The sequence below is a fragment of the Labrus bergylta genome, chromosome 10 (assembly GCF_963930695.1).
Source record: "Labrus bergylta chromosome 10, fLabBer1.1, whole genome shotgun sequence".
Classification (NCBI taxonomy): domain Eukaryota; kingdom Metazoa; phylum Chordata; class Actinopteri; order Labriformes; family Labridae; genus Labrus; species Labrus bergylta.
The window spans coordinates 11,465,609-11,481,072 of NC_089204.1; the positions used below are offsets into that span (position 1 = coordinate 11,465,609).

Genomic DNA, 15,464 nt, shown 5'->3' on the forward strand with positions numbered 1-15,464 from the left:
GTCCCTGCAGGAGAGTTACGGTTTCACTGTTCGGGGCCCACCACCATAACTTCTCGCATAACATTTTATCTTCAAACAGTGTTCCAGGGACCAAATTTTCCTCTGAGGACAGTTTGTGTATAGAGTTATGAACTTACACCACGTAATTTGTACATTTCTCCAACTTTCACATTTCTCTACCAAAACTCCATAGTGCAACTTTAAGTTCTCAGGTTCTCTATAAAAATGTACGTATAGTTTTGCATGCATGATCCTAACAATCTGGTTACAATATGATCGTATCCATTGTAGTGAATTGCCAATACTACTGTTTTGTGAAGGAATTTCTTTTGCATGATCGGCCTGCTTTAAACTACCGTTGATCTTCAGGTTTAACCTGGTTTACCTAAAATAGTCTGTTTGATTACATCTGGTAAATAATACTGATTTTAATATGAGGAAAAGGATCATGTTGTGGGTTAATAACATGATCCAATAAAGGATCTTTATTGAAAATGGGACCTCAGTCCCTGTTTGGAAAAATCCCTGGTTGACATTACTGTCTTGTGTTTAAACCAGACCATGTCTTTATGTTACCTACGCTGGAGCAGCTGTTCTCAGTGTCATACATTGCCTGTGAAATGTACATCAGACTCCCTCAACTTCAGGTAAGACTTCCAAAATGCCTCTTAATTTCGTGGGTTATCTAATGATCATAGTTTATGGCTTTTCATGGCATAATGTAAGAACAGTGAACAAGAACACTGACTCATTTCATCAAGCTGTGGATAATGTACTGTAGGCAAACTCACTGTTGTTTGGTACCTTTCTTATCATCATACCACTCGTTCCTGTCTTAGCTTTTACAGTTTTGAAAACTGTGGCAAGCTTCCTGCAGATTGTATGTCAGCGATGAATATGGTCAACTAAATCAATTAGTTTCAAGTTTACTTGATAAGGCTGGGTTATCTCTGCATGTGGAACATTGAAGAAAGTGCCTCACACATGACAGGAGCTAAATAAATGATAAGGAAATATTGATGATAGAAATAAGGTTGGAAATAGTTAAATAATATCCTCTTAAACAGCAGAGAAAACGCCCCTGATTCCGGAATCTACATATTGTTAGATACGATGACACGTCCAATATTTAACACTTGCAGTGTGGACAGTGAGCGTCTGTTGCTGCACAACATGTAACACTCGCGTGCTGTTAGGACACGGTGTTAAAGGGCCTTTCAGGTAGAATGCGATGGCCGCTGCGTGCCGCTGTCGAGCCCATTCATTGTCTATTGTGTTGCTCCGTACAAGAGTGTAGCTCCTTGCCGCTGAGTTGGGCGCAGCGCAGGTTTGCGCTTGCTGTTCTTGGTTAAAATTTTCTACTTGAAATCTCTGACGTCACCTCTGTGCTTTCAATAGAAAGGTAAGAAGAGAAGTCAGGTTCTTTCTCAATAGTGGACACATTGCTTAATGGATAAAAACAGAATGATTGATTTGTTGACTGATTTATCAAACAAACTTTAACATGATGAAGACAGTTTTGTTATTTATTTTGTTATTTGGTAATTATTCGTTGAGACAATAGGCACTAATGACTATATAATTCAGAATTTTTAAAATGTTAAAGTTGATTTTAATTCTATTTACTAAATGGTGACCATTTTCCGAGAGATGGATACGCCTCCTGATGTAAAATAAGTCCCTACAAGTTTTTTTTTTTATTATGAACTGAAACTAATTCAGACTTTGGTATCTGGAAGGAGTAAAATATGTTTAACATATGAGTCAGTAGTGATTTGAAATGTTGGTGCAGCCAATGGGACTGTGCTTTAAAATGAACAACAAGTTTATTTTTCAATGACCCACTTCTTCTCGCTCTGTAATCTAACAGCCTCCTAGCTCTGCATAGTTTACAGAGAAGATAAATCCAGTTTCTCTTGATCTTCTTTTTAATTATCCAGATTAGCTGCAGGTGAGCCGCGCCCTGTTAACTTCAACACTCTGTTTATGTTAGCGAGACGCCTCCGACAGAGAGAGACGCTCAACCTTTGGATGAAGCCGCTGAGGTGTGTTCATGCAAGTTCAACCTTACCATACACACACCATCCATAGTACACACACACACACACACACACACACACACACACACACACACACACACACACAATCGAATTCGATCAAGGGTAAATTAAAAGCTACACTTTTTCAGAGACACACGCACTCAAAATGATATACACAAAGAACTCTGAAAATGTATACACAAACATCACACACTTACTCTAAGCACCAGCCCCGCCCCTCAACATTCCAAAAACAGTGATTAGAGCTTTAACTATTCACCTCGGCATTGAACCCACAGCTGCTGCCAAATCTGCCAGTGGGCATAACGACAGGTGAGGAGGAGATGGGCCATGGTCCAGGCCGAACAACCCGCCTGCGTCAGAGATGACTGCCTTCACCTTGCCACAAAGTGCACGCCAACACACACTTACACATGCATACAGGTACAAATTAATTACTAAGAACTAAGTGTACAGTAGCAGCCACAAAGAAGTATATGTTGTAAAAAAGGCATAATGTTCAGGTATGTGCAGGTATGCCATCAGACAAACACACACACACACACACATACACACACACACACACACACACACACACACACACAGACGCAGTTATAAACGTAATAAACGTTGAATATGCTATTGTGTACAAACGTAAAGACAGACAAACACACACACACACACACACACACACAGATTGAAATGACTTTGATCTCCAGGTACACAAACACTTATTCATGTTTATGGAAGTTAGTTTTATGAAAGTTCATTTGAGGACAGTTTCATTTCAAGGCTCCAGGGCACCTTCGTAATCAGTGTTTTGATGCCTTCAGAGGACTTGTGAAACTGAAAATCCTTTAAATGTTTCCCTCAACTGTGCTCACTCTTACTTTTGGCATGAAGGTTAAATCACATGAAAAGCCAAAGCAGAGAAGAAGCGATCATGTTTTTATGTTGGACGATGATGAAAATAGTGCATTTAAAGGCCACTACTTTTTATATATAGCCTATGTGAAACCATGATAACTACACAGAGCAACAACTTGACTGTCTGTCAAAACTTTTCAGGGCTTCTTGCTTTTGTAATTTTGTAAGTGTTTTTTTTTTATTATTATCATTTTTTGCATGTTTCTCCTAATTACATTTTTGGGTAGTTGCAGCTAGCTTTTGTCAGCCACTTAATATTTAATAACAAAGCAATAATCTGTAAAAGAACAAGACATATGTTAAAGTCATTGAAGCTCTTGTGAGGACATTTTAGCTGTTTTTTGAAAGACATTGCAATTAGTACGGATGACCCCTTATGGCCTATACGAATTAAATCAAGACCATCAGAGACAAGATTGACTTTTAAATGTCTGTTACAGAGACCACTGTGACGGTGTCATCAGGACAACCAACAGCATGCTGCCTAACAGCATTTGTTTAGATTGTCTACGATTAACACTCTCAGAATATGATTTTTGACTTTTCAAAGCTAGCAGGATGAGATTTTTATCTGAAAATATGTAATGTAACCCCTACATGTAAAGGTCAAGATAGACAAAGAGATGACACATACTTTGTGCTTTGTCATGCTTTGTCCAAGATCATCACAAAGGGAGAACTCTATACAGTAGCCTTAAATAAAGAAAGAATATCAACAGACATACAGATGTTGAAAAACAAATATATGGAAAATAACTAGGAAAGAAAATTGCATTCCTGTTTTCAACTTCAGGGGTAAATGTAATATCTTATGAAAGACTATCAGGGCCAAAACCCGTTTATCAGATAATATAAACTAAAAGTATGAAAGAGGGGGAGGCAGAACTGATCAATCTGCATTACCTTTAGAACATTTGTGTTGAAAAATAACAGCATGCAGTTGGCGCCATCTAGTGGGTACATTTAGCTTTACAAACTAGGGCAAGTCTGCTGTGAAATACAATAATGGTCCAATAACAGCCTCAGCCTTAAATGAGACATTCACTTGATGTTTCACCAGATGAAAGACTTCAAACTAAATGATGAAACTAATTGAGGAAGATGTTCTACTCTAATTGTTTCAGCTTTACACATTTTAAACTGTCTTTTGCATCTGTTATCATCTCTGGTCATTCAGAAAGGTGATTGGCTCCATAAAGTTTTCGAGAACAAACTTCACATGTGCTGTTCTGACTCAAGGCAAACTCCTGTGTTCTACGAGTGTACACACAGATTTGACTGCCTTTTACACATGTTATTTCACGGTCAGTGCTTGATGTGCAAATACGGGGTTATTATTCAGACAGACACAAAAATGAAATCCTTTTTAGATTTGATGAATGAAAACAAATGCCTCGACTTTCTCTCTTCAAAGCAGACTCTACCCTTGACTTGTAGTTTTCCTAAATGACTCTCTGCTTCGGGCACTTTGAAAAGTGGTGTGTGAATAAAAAACTGTCGCTGGCCTCCAGGTCTCATTGAGCTCCAGAGGTATTCACTCAACAAGGCTAAATATTTGTCTTCTGTTAATGGTTTGATCTTGTTTTGACCAGAATCTCTCACTCTTTTCCCTCCCTCCATAATCAATGCCCATTGACCTAACCAGAATGTTTGATATGAATTTTATTTGGCTGTCTTTGGTTAAAAAGTGTAGTCTGGTATTCTTTCCATTATCTTAAGTAAAACTTACCCTTAAGCTGATGGTATGTAATCAGAATTTACTGACTTTACCAAAAAAATATATTCTAAAAAAAAATAAAACAAACTGTATGAGTAAAAAAAAAAACTCCAGCAGAGGGCCAACATAATTATCTGCCATTAGCTCCAAAAGAACATGAGATCTATAACTATTCTTCTCCTAGCTACTCGCTATGCTGAAGCTAAAGGGGATCCAAATGAACAAACTAAAGGGTGATTCAAACAAACTAACAAACAAGCAAGATAACAGTCCTCAAATGGTTCCATACTGCAGAAAGAACCATTAAATGGAAATGCTGATGTCGTCGCAAAAAAGTGATGGATCAGAAAGGGGATTTTATTGTCTTTCTTTCAAATAGATCTACCTGATAGTTTTTATTGTTGATAAAATTGAACTTCTGTCTTCGCCTGAGGCTAACTAATGTCTTTCTAGTTTATTTGAGGTCTGGAGTCCAACCAGGTCCTGTAAGTATTATCACAATGGACACACAGACAGAGAATATTTGAATCTGTGGAAGAAAATAAACTCAGTACACAGACATTGTCACATGTCATTTTAAGCCCATAGTGAGAATGTTAACAATGTTAAACAATGTTTACGGGAATAAAAGATGTAATCATCTGATTTTCTCTGTTTGTTTAATTCCCTCAGGAACGCACGAGGGAAAATCTGTCCACGATACTTTGCCAAATCTTTTTTTCTCTTGTACATAAATCGTGATTCTTTAGTAAATTATTGTTGAATTCATACATTCAACTATTGATTCTCTATTATTTCGGTCAAGTGAAAAGACAAAAGGCTCCCCACTATGTGGCACAACAGTAATCTATTACCTGCGCTGAAGAGGAATCGAGCCCCGCGGCAGCTTCCACCTGACTTTGAGTGAGAGCGCGTCACAGGGAGAGAGAGAGAGAGAGAGAGAGGTGAGTCCACTGTGAGTCACACTGGGACAACACAGCGGGACATAGACCTTTCTTAACCCCCTGTGGAGACATTTAACTGCGTCTGGATCAATTAGCATCAGTAGTCTACTGATGATTTATGATCTGTCATTTAATAAATGCAATTATTTCAATTTCCGTGGTTAAATACTAGAGGAGCGCTTTTTCTTGGTATTGACTTACGCATCAGCTGTCCGGAGTAAGGATTTCTGAAAGAAGCTGAATGCAAAATGTATCAAACTGGAATTCTATTGAGGACTGCCGCCTCTTTCCTGATTAATTTTATTATTCAGGAAAGCTCGGAGGATGGTTTGTGAGTCAGCATTTCGTGGAAAGAAAAGCGGCTTTACGCGCGGATTTGTATCACCTTTAAATACATTTTAATTACGCTTTCAGTGGCGAGAAATGGAAAACTACACGACGTGGAATAATTTCACACAAGTTCTGTCGGAGCTGGACGGCGCGGGTGGAGAGGAAGAAGAGGACGATGACGACGGCGGTGCCGGTGGAGGGAGCGGCGGTCTGCGTGTCCTGATCGGCTGCGTCCTCTTCCTACTCATCGTCTCTACGCTGCTTGGAAACACTCTGGTGTGCGCCGCCGTGGTCCGCTTCCGTCACCTGCGCTCCAAAGTCACCAACTTCTTTGTCATCTCTCTGGCAGTGTCTGACCTTTTTGTGGCCGTGCTCGTGATGCCATGGGAGGCCATAACAGAAGTGACCGGCACATGGCTGTTTGGACGTTTTTGTGGGGTCTGGATCGCCTTTGATATCATGTGCTCCACAGCCTCCATCCTGAACCTTTGCATCATCAGTGTGGACCGCTACTGGGCCATCGCAAGCCCATTCAAATACGAGCGAAAGATGACTCACCGGGTGGCGTTTGTCATGATAGGGGTGGCGTGGACACTTTCGATCCTGATCTCTTTCATTCCTGTGCAGCTGAACTGGCACCAGGCCGGGGAAGAGGATGACAAAGACGTTATGGAGATGGTGGAACTGCTGATTTCCAGTGGCAGGAACATTACAAACAGCAGCATCAACCTCAACGCCAGCTCCATCGCCAAGAGCTGTGTGGCCAACCTGAACAAAACTTATGCCATCTCTTCCTCACTTATCAGCTTCTACATCCCAGTGGTGATCATGATCGCCACCTACACTCGCATCTACAGGATTGCTCAGACCCAAATCCGCAGGATCACTTCTTTGGAGAGGGCGGCGGAGCAGGCGCAGAACCAAGGCCTCGGAGTGAACAGGAACCAGCAGCAGCAGCATCACAGGCCCAACGATGAAGCCTCATTGAAGTCATCCTTTAAGAAAGAAACTAAAGTCCTGAAGACGCTCTCCATCATCATGGGGGTGTTTGTCTTCTGCTGGCTGCCGTTCTTCGTCCTCAACTGCACTGTCCCGTTCTGTGACCCGCCCTGCGTCAGCGACACCACCTTCACCGTCTTCGTGTGGTTCGGTTGGGCCAACTCCTCCCTCAACCCGGTCATCTACGCATTCAATGCTGACTTCCGCCGAGCTTTCTCCACCATTTTGGGTTGCAACCAGATCTGCACGAACAACACGGTGGAGGCTGTGAACTTCAGCGATGAGCTCGTTTCGTACCACCATGACACAACGCTCCACAAGGAGCAGCTGGTCCCTGCGCAGCCACAGCAGCTTGCCCGCACTATTGACGTTGGGTCTGACCACATGGATGATATGAGCGCCCAGTTCGATGAGGAGTCGATCATCTCCAATGGCTCCAGGGGCCACAACAGGCTGCTGCTGCTTCCAGCTAATGTCCAGTTGGAGGACGACCCAGAACTGTCTTTAGAAACAATCACACCGTTCACCTCAGCTGCAGGACTAGAGAGTGAAGCTCTTATACCAGGACAAGTCCACCAGGATGGATAGGACAGGAACGGCATTGACGTGATCCCATTAATGTTTGCTGTTTTTATATTTAAAATAATGGAGGACATTAAAGGCTTCATAACCCTTCTGCTTTCTAAGACACAGAGCAGCCTTATGTTCTTTAGAGAAAAGAAGCCTTATGGCCTTAGGTTCAGATAAAATGCCAACATCAGGATTGTGACAGTTGGATGTTTTTTTTTATTTTTATTTTTTAAATGTTTGAACTTGTTTAAATGGAAGCAGATTTGTTAAGTTAGTACAGGTTATTGACATTAAATGGTTGGGCATTAAATTATGATTTTTTTTTAAAAAAGTCAAATGTGTTTTTTCTTAAAGTGAGCCATTTAATATTTTAATCATTACTTTTGTTAATGTGAAATATAGCTTCTCTTATTTTCATGACAAAAGTTGTTTTAATGAATTAAGGTGAAGTTTGAGTTGCATTTGTAATTTGGGGAGACATCCAGCTACTTTGTGCCAGGCTCTGCGTCCTCTAGAGGTGTCTGAAGGTGGAGTTATGTGTGTGGAACAGGCTGATTAGTTGTTCATGTGTAAATAGAAAATAAAATTGAACAGAGCTGTCAAACTAGAGTTTATGTATGTGGAAAAATTAATTAAAAAGAGAAAACCACAAATTTGTCGCTAATACTTAAAAGGACTTGGCTCCTCTCTGCTTTATAATCGAAATTGCCAATATGTCAAATTATGGATGACTATTCATCAGGCTCTCTGCTTTCCAGATGGAAGGTCGTTCAATCTGCTGATTACATTAAATGTTCTGAAACTTTTCGCAGGGTCATCCAGGGTTTACAGGTTTTATTCACTTTGATTTGTAATCCATTAAGAGATGGCAGCAGCAGCAGCAGCAGCGAATCAGAATCAGAATCAAAATCAGCTTTATTGGCCAGGTATGCTAACACACACAAGGAATTTGACTTGTTGATCTGTGGTCACTATGCACAAAAAGTACAACATTAAATACAACTACAAACACAAAATAAGCAAAGACTGATATGTACAATGAATGAAGACAATAATTCAACTCATACTTCATAAACATCATGTCTCTTGGCGCAAATGTTTCAATTGGGTATTATATGATTTCTCATGTTTTAAACCTTAGTTTAATAGAAATCTACCCAAAAAACGACGGTGACTGAATCTTAACTGTAGCCCCTTTTACACAGACTGTTTAAACTGGGAGTGTTCAGTGAAGTTATCTTCCAGCATTGTTGTGAATTCTCTTTACAAAGAGCTTGTAGCCAATGGATTGGGATGTTTTTTTTTTTTAATTGCGTCAGCTCGTGCGCATTGTTGGTGGCTTCTGTAACCGCAGTAATGAAGGCGTGTGTCAGCGTTTTATACTGGTGTATTGGTCGCATTGGTCTATAAGACGCAGCCAACTTTTAAGATAAAAAAATAAGTATTTAAAGTGTGTCTTATACACCGGATTTCATGGTACTGTTGATTTTTGACATGAACAATGTGTAAAGAAGTCTGTTACAGCAGCATATTGTTAATTAATCTCCTTGTCAGCAACACATACCTTTATATAAATAATCAATCAACTTCCCGGTGGTCTGGTTTTCTGTTTGTAGGTTAAAGATCCATCATTTCTAACACCAGTCTGTTTCATTAGCAGCTAAAGTAAAATCTGTGGCAACAATAAGTGGAAAGCAGGTTTCTTCTCCTCTTTCATCATGGTTTAGAAGTGAAACACATTGATATTTGTGGGGTTTGAGAAATGTCACCTTGTTTTTATCCTTTGAATATCAATGTTTTTGTTTTTTTTTAAGTTTTCCATCAGTTGGAGGTTTAGGTTTGGAAAATGTTTTCAAAAAAGAAGTTGGAAAATGTTACGCCATCAAGGAATCGTGACGTGTGTGCTGACATCTTGAGCTGTTGATGTTATTTGGAGCCAGAGTCTGATGGCTGATGGTGCTGCGATAGACCCCTGCACCCCTTACGGCTAAACCAAAACACATATTTAACTCACAGACAACAAAGCTAGGACTCGTAAGGTCGACACAGCCTTGTGCAAAGTTGAACGACTGGGTTTGTAGAGTGTTAGTTACATTTGCTCTCGCTGTTCCTCATCGGTTATTCTCACACGGCAATGCATTAGCCACATTGGTCAAAGGCGCTGTCATTCATGATGTTACGAACCTTTTATATTATCATTTTTGCTCAATGAAATAGCTGATTATGACTAAACGTCTAATAAAAAAGTGACGTTTTCCCGATGTATTTGAAAGATTGTGGTGTTTATTACTGTAATCATAATTTAAGTCAACTGCAGTAAGCAGTCATTTGGCTGAAATGTGGAGTCCTTTTAGAAATGGAAAGATGTTAGTAATTAAAGTTGGTTTGTGCAGGATATCAAGTTGTTAATAAAAACTAAATCCAAAGGGAAAGTGGTTACTACTGTAATAAGGTTGAAATAGTTCAGTCTATTGAGACTCTGGTCCATTATCAGCAACTCCCCACCTCACACACAACCCTTAGGGTTTATTTTTTAAAGTCTTTTTTTATTAGGCTGTAGAAAATTAAAGTCATTAATAAGGAATTCATGTGAAAGCAGAAGGCAATAAAAGCTGATAAGCTGGTGATATTTTAGTAAATCATCGGTCCGCTTAGAATAACACAGCGAACCAGAGGAAATAGCTGAAAATAGCTGCCACAGAAGCTTCTATGAGTGACGTACTATTTAGTGGAATATGAGGCCACATTTGAGAGCTTTGACTTCAGAAAGTTACTGTTCTATGAGGGGAAAGACATTCTAGCTCATCACACAGAGGCAGCGAGTTTTGTTCCTGCGGAGCTCGTGAGGGCCACAGGGGAGTTCAGGAAGTCTGGTCAGGTAATCTCTGAATCATCGATGAACGACCTGCCTCCCCCCTGTAGATACTCTCTGCATATTTTGTGCCATTGTTCTCAGAAACCTGCCATCTTCTTTCACAGCTCAAAATAAACGTGAAATGACTTGAGCGAAATGAGTTTGCTAAATTCTAACCATGTAACAGAAAAACTGTTCCTGCGTAATCAGTTTTGGCTAAATGGTCTGAGACTAATTTGAGTTAATGGTGCAAAGAAAAGTTGTCACTTACTGTAGGGAAAAGAGACCCTGTGAACAAATGTTTTACTGTAGTAGAAGTTGTTTACATGAGAGGCATTTTTATCATCATTCTATTTTTTGGCTTTTCCTTTATTGATTCGACAGGAAGAGTGACCAGAGATATGAGGAAGGGACAGGGCGGGTGACATGCAGTGGCAGCAAGGGTTGGAGTCGTCCTCTCACATACATCGGACTGTGGCTAAATTGATAGAGTCGTTGTTTCTTAACCGGAAGGTCAGGGTTCGATGTCCGGCTCCTGCAGCCACATGCGGTCAAGAAGTTGCTCTGCGTTTCAATTTGTATGAATAGGATTAGCTACTTCTGACGGGTACCTTACATAGCAGGCTCTGCCATCATTGTGTGAATGGGTAGGTGTAACCTATGTTGTAAAAGCACTTTGAGTAGTCAGACGACTATAGAAAGTCTCTATACAAGCTCAAGTCCATTTTCCATTACTGTTCCCCCTGTACATAGGGACTGGCTCCAACTTTGGAGAAAAAAACAGAGCCTCCATTTAATCCTTTCCTCTTGCAATTTTTTTTAACATATTTAAGTGATACAACTGGCCACACAATTCAAACATTGTATTCTTTTTTGCCATGGAGTTGAAAAGTCTCTAGGTTGAAAGTAAAAGCTTCACTATTGATGATAATCCTAAAGTTACACTTATATTTAAGAATATATCAAAGCATGTGGAGAATATTTTTTTGCCCACTTAATCCTTATTTTCAGCAGCTCAAAGAACATTGTGTTACTACCTTGAAATAGAATGGTTTATTCTATGACTGGGTTGGTTATTTCAGCATGGAATTTGAACTAATTTAACAGAAGACTGCTAGACAATAACCCTTAACTTTACTTTGCCTTGAACAAGCAGTTTCACCTCTCTATGGGACAAAACACGAGTGACTTCAGGCTTAGCGGGTTTAATGATAAAATTGACTTTTGAGTCTTAAATAGTGAATATAGTTCTTAGATAATTCAAATAAAACCTCTCAGGGATCTAATGACATGGCACTAAACCTTTTAGAAATGCTGTCCTGTAAAATAACAACAAAATGATGGATTCTTGTTTTGCTTGTGTTGGCTTCACTTGGTTCAGTATTATCTTTGTCTATTCCAGTATCTCTCTCTGTGCCTGCTCCTTTCATCTTCAGTCAGTGGTGCAGTTGAAACAGAGTGGAGGCACTTAGGGGCCACGGAGGGGCAAGACACCTTGAACCACCACAGGTGTCTCCGACATGCTCGGCTGTTTGCACTCAGAGTGCATTACTACAGTGTGTACGTGTTAGTGAACATGACTGAGAGAGATGAGCTTGGTATGTTTAGGCTGCGGCCTTCAAAGAGTGGAAGCCTTTTATTTAAGCTGGAAACTTTTCCATTAACTAAGTAGATTCTGCCTACATGAAAAGTGTTGAGGTCTAGGTGGTGCATGTAAGCTTTCACTCAGGACACACGTTACAGACTGAAGTTTTCAAAATAAAACACCTTCCATAAGGACTTTGTAAATAGAATGAAACAGCCTTGATTGAATGTGGAGGCCTCAACATGTCCTATAATGGAAGATTTATTATTTCTATAAAGAAAAACTGTGTACAAATGGCTTGATTTGCAAAAAAAGAAGAAAATTGAATGAAAAACAAATCTAAAAAGGACAGGTAGTGTACAGAGAAAGCAATCCTGTACCATTCCTCTATCTCTCTGACAGATTTGTCATGTGTCTATTTATTAAAAACATATGAACCATTATGTACTAGAGAGTCAGACCTTACTGCTCACACAGGCTTAAAGACAAATGTTTTATGTTCACCTTAAGCTGTGTGTTGGCTTATTTTTTTATAAAGAAACAAGAATTATAACCGGATAACTGTACAGAACACCGTTGAAGGCTAAATGAGATGCATGAACGATACTTAACACAAAATAACAAACCAAAGGTTCCCCCAGATTTAACAAAGTAGAGATGCCGCTGCAGCGTCTTCCTGCAGCCGCGATGATGGAAAATTACAAATCCATTGTGCTTTAAATTGGTTTATTCAACTTATAAAACTCCAAGATAGTTAAAAGTAATATGCACCTTGTGTCAATAATCTAAATAACACCAAAGTACTTTGAGTTTGAGGTACCATGTACGATTTAAGCATACTCATGCAGCTTATCAGACTGGCAAACCACATTACCAAAGCCAGCAGAGCACTATTTTGGAGCCGCAGACCTGTGGATTAAACTCATACACACAGGATCTGTATGAAACAGAGAAAGGAACTAAACTGGAAACCCTTAAAAGTAGAAATGCTGTTGCATTACAGTAACTGGGGATCATTGGATCATGTCAGTGAGCCCTTTAGTGCATGCACGCCTGCATATTTCTCTGTGTGTATAACATTGTTAATTTTTTCCAAAAATGTAAAATAATTACTGCATTTCACAGAATAAGCACTTTGAAGCTGTCTCCTTCCTCCATGTTATGGTTTCAGAACACACTGGTGTAACAGTGCAGCACTTATTTAAATGATGAATCTGAATGTCAAGGTCAGGACATTTCTGTGCGTGCCTTGGATTCCCAAATCCAGACATTGTTAATATGGACTTAAAAACAGTGTTGAAAGGCCAAATAATGGAATTTTAAGCATGCTAAAAATGTGATTTTTCACGATTAACTATTGCAATTCAGTGATTAATCAATATTTTTAAAGAAAGTGTTTGACAGTAGTAGTGTAAAGCGTCATTCATACATGAACGACAAACAACACAAACAAACCAGGGGAAGCAGGAAAAAAGCTGAACATCTTGTTTTACAAGATTTATTTGACAACGTGGCAAAGTGCACTCCGGAAGGCACATACATCAAAAATAATGATCTATTAGGGAGCAGGTGTATGTGCAGATGACAGGTCAGGTAGGGATCAGTGGGAGTGAGAACAAATTGCAGACAGGAGGGGATGTGCTAGTGTTTTCAAACTCTTTCAGTCACAGGGGCTGGTATTGCATAGCTCCTAGAGCATCAATTCTCTTTGATTTCTGGGTACAGGATGACAATAAAGTAACTAAAGTTCAGCATAGATCAAAAGTCCAACCTGTAAAACAGAAAGCCCTTTAGAACAAGGGTGGTAGTCTCTTCACCCTCCTTAAAAGACTTGGTTTCAAGTGTTCTTTACACCATGGAACTCCTCAAAAAATCATTGGGGATAGTATCCTCTATGTTGCCAATGTTTGGAGAAATAATGGCATCACATAACTGAAGACCATCTTCACTGACAGTCTGATCTTGGGGCTTGAAATAAAGGTCAACCTAATGGACCCACACAGTAGTTGAGCAGGTTCTTGATAAGCTGGTGAAATTGGTTTTCCCTCCATCTGAAAAAGGAGGGCAAACAGACCTTGGTGTTGATTGATGTACATCTTTTTTTTCTGGCGTTCAACTTTCCTCAAAAATGTCAAAGGCTGCACCCTGATTTTCTCTGTTACAGGAAATAGAATTTTAGACTTTTTTCTCTCTGTCTGAAATGAAACCTGTTTCACATCCCTCCATGTCTTCAGCCTTTAATTATTTCTATTTCTATTTGCACCAGAGAATGACCTTCTCGTTGAAAGTCAATGTGTGCTCAGACTGTCTCTATATCTGTCTGTGAACTGGACAGAAAACTAAATGGCATGACTGTAACTGTATCATGAGTGCTATTGTTCTAAAAGCTAAGTGTTATTTTAAGACGCATTCACTCACATCACTACATAGAAAGCAATTGCTGCAGAAACACCTTTTGAAGAGAGCAGGAAGTAAAAGGTAATCAGGTTACCACTGTACACACACGGTTTGTCACATGCTCTATTATAACATGCAATACTATCACATTCAAGTGGCAAAAGCTTTAGAAACCTGAGGCTTTTTATTTTGTATTAATTACTGCTGTACTAAAAGCTGTTGCTTTGCCTGCACTTTGACAATGCTAAACCAAGTTTTTGAATAAACCAAGGAAGGTTTCTTCTTTTTTTCTACAAGCAAGCAACTCTCAACATAACAATTTGTTGTCCTAAAGTTGGATGTTTTGAGATTAAAGGCAGATTCATAGATGCAGAGGAGAGAATAAAGGAAGAGCAAGGATGTTGTTTTAAAGGGTTTATTGTACCGCAGACTGGGAAGAGGGTGACTCAGAGTTTGGGTTTAGTTTGGAGTGTAATTCCACCCAAACTGGAACTACAAAATAATTTATTTTAAATTGACTTAGTGTTAAAATGTGGTCTGAAGCAGAGAGAACAATGTAATATGTTGGGGGGAATTGGTAATGTAAGAAAGATAAAATGACTAATGTCCTAGGACCTGGTTTGTTCTGTAATCTAGATTGGATCGGTCTGGTTGCTATGGATGATGCATCAATGCAGAATTAATGACTTTAATATACTTCTGATGATATGCCTGTGTGAGTGTGAAGCTGCATGGATTATTGTAGAACCAAAATGGACCTCTTTTCCTGTTTCGATTAGAAAGAGTTGATCTGAATGGTAGACGGCTTAATCTTTTTGATAAAGTAGACATTTTTGATTAAATGAATGATAGTATTGATATGCAGATGGAGAAATAATATCTTGCACTAAAACAGTTCCAACCAGATGGATGGGCTGAAAGACAATCGGGAAGAGACTGTGGAAGATTGCTTCAGAAGGCATTAGAGATTTCTCCGCTGTTGAATTTGTTGAGCATTGTAGCTGGAAATGTTTTAAGATATATGAGATACAGATTAGATTCTAGTGCAAAGTGTCTGAATGATTGGAAAGAGAAAAAAGCACGAGTCAGCAAAGCTGCTGTG

At 39.5% G+C, this 15,464-nt stretch overlaps 1 protein-coding gene across 1 annotated transcript; it reads left to right on the forward strand.

The window, feature by feature from the left end:
- Positions 1 to 5,667: 5,667 nt before the first annotated feature.
- LOC109976964 (D(1)-like dopamine receptor) lies at positions 5,668 to 9,914 on the forward strand. The gene has a single exon (XM_020626904.3). The coding sequence runs from the start codon at positions 6,051 to 6,053 to the stop codon at positions 7,542 to 7,544; it is 1,494 nt and encodes a 497-aa protein (XP_020482560.1). The 5' UTR covers positions 5,668 to 6,050; the 3' UTR covers positions 7,545 to 9,914.
- The last annotated feature ends 5,550 nt before the right edge of the window (positions 9,915 to 15,464 follow it).

Excerpts from the sequence above, each read along its gene's own strand:
- LOC109976964 (XM_020626904.3), top strand. The coding sequence starts at position 6,051 with ATGGAAAACTACACGACGTGGAATAATTTCACACAAGTTCTGTCGGAG.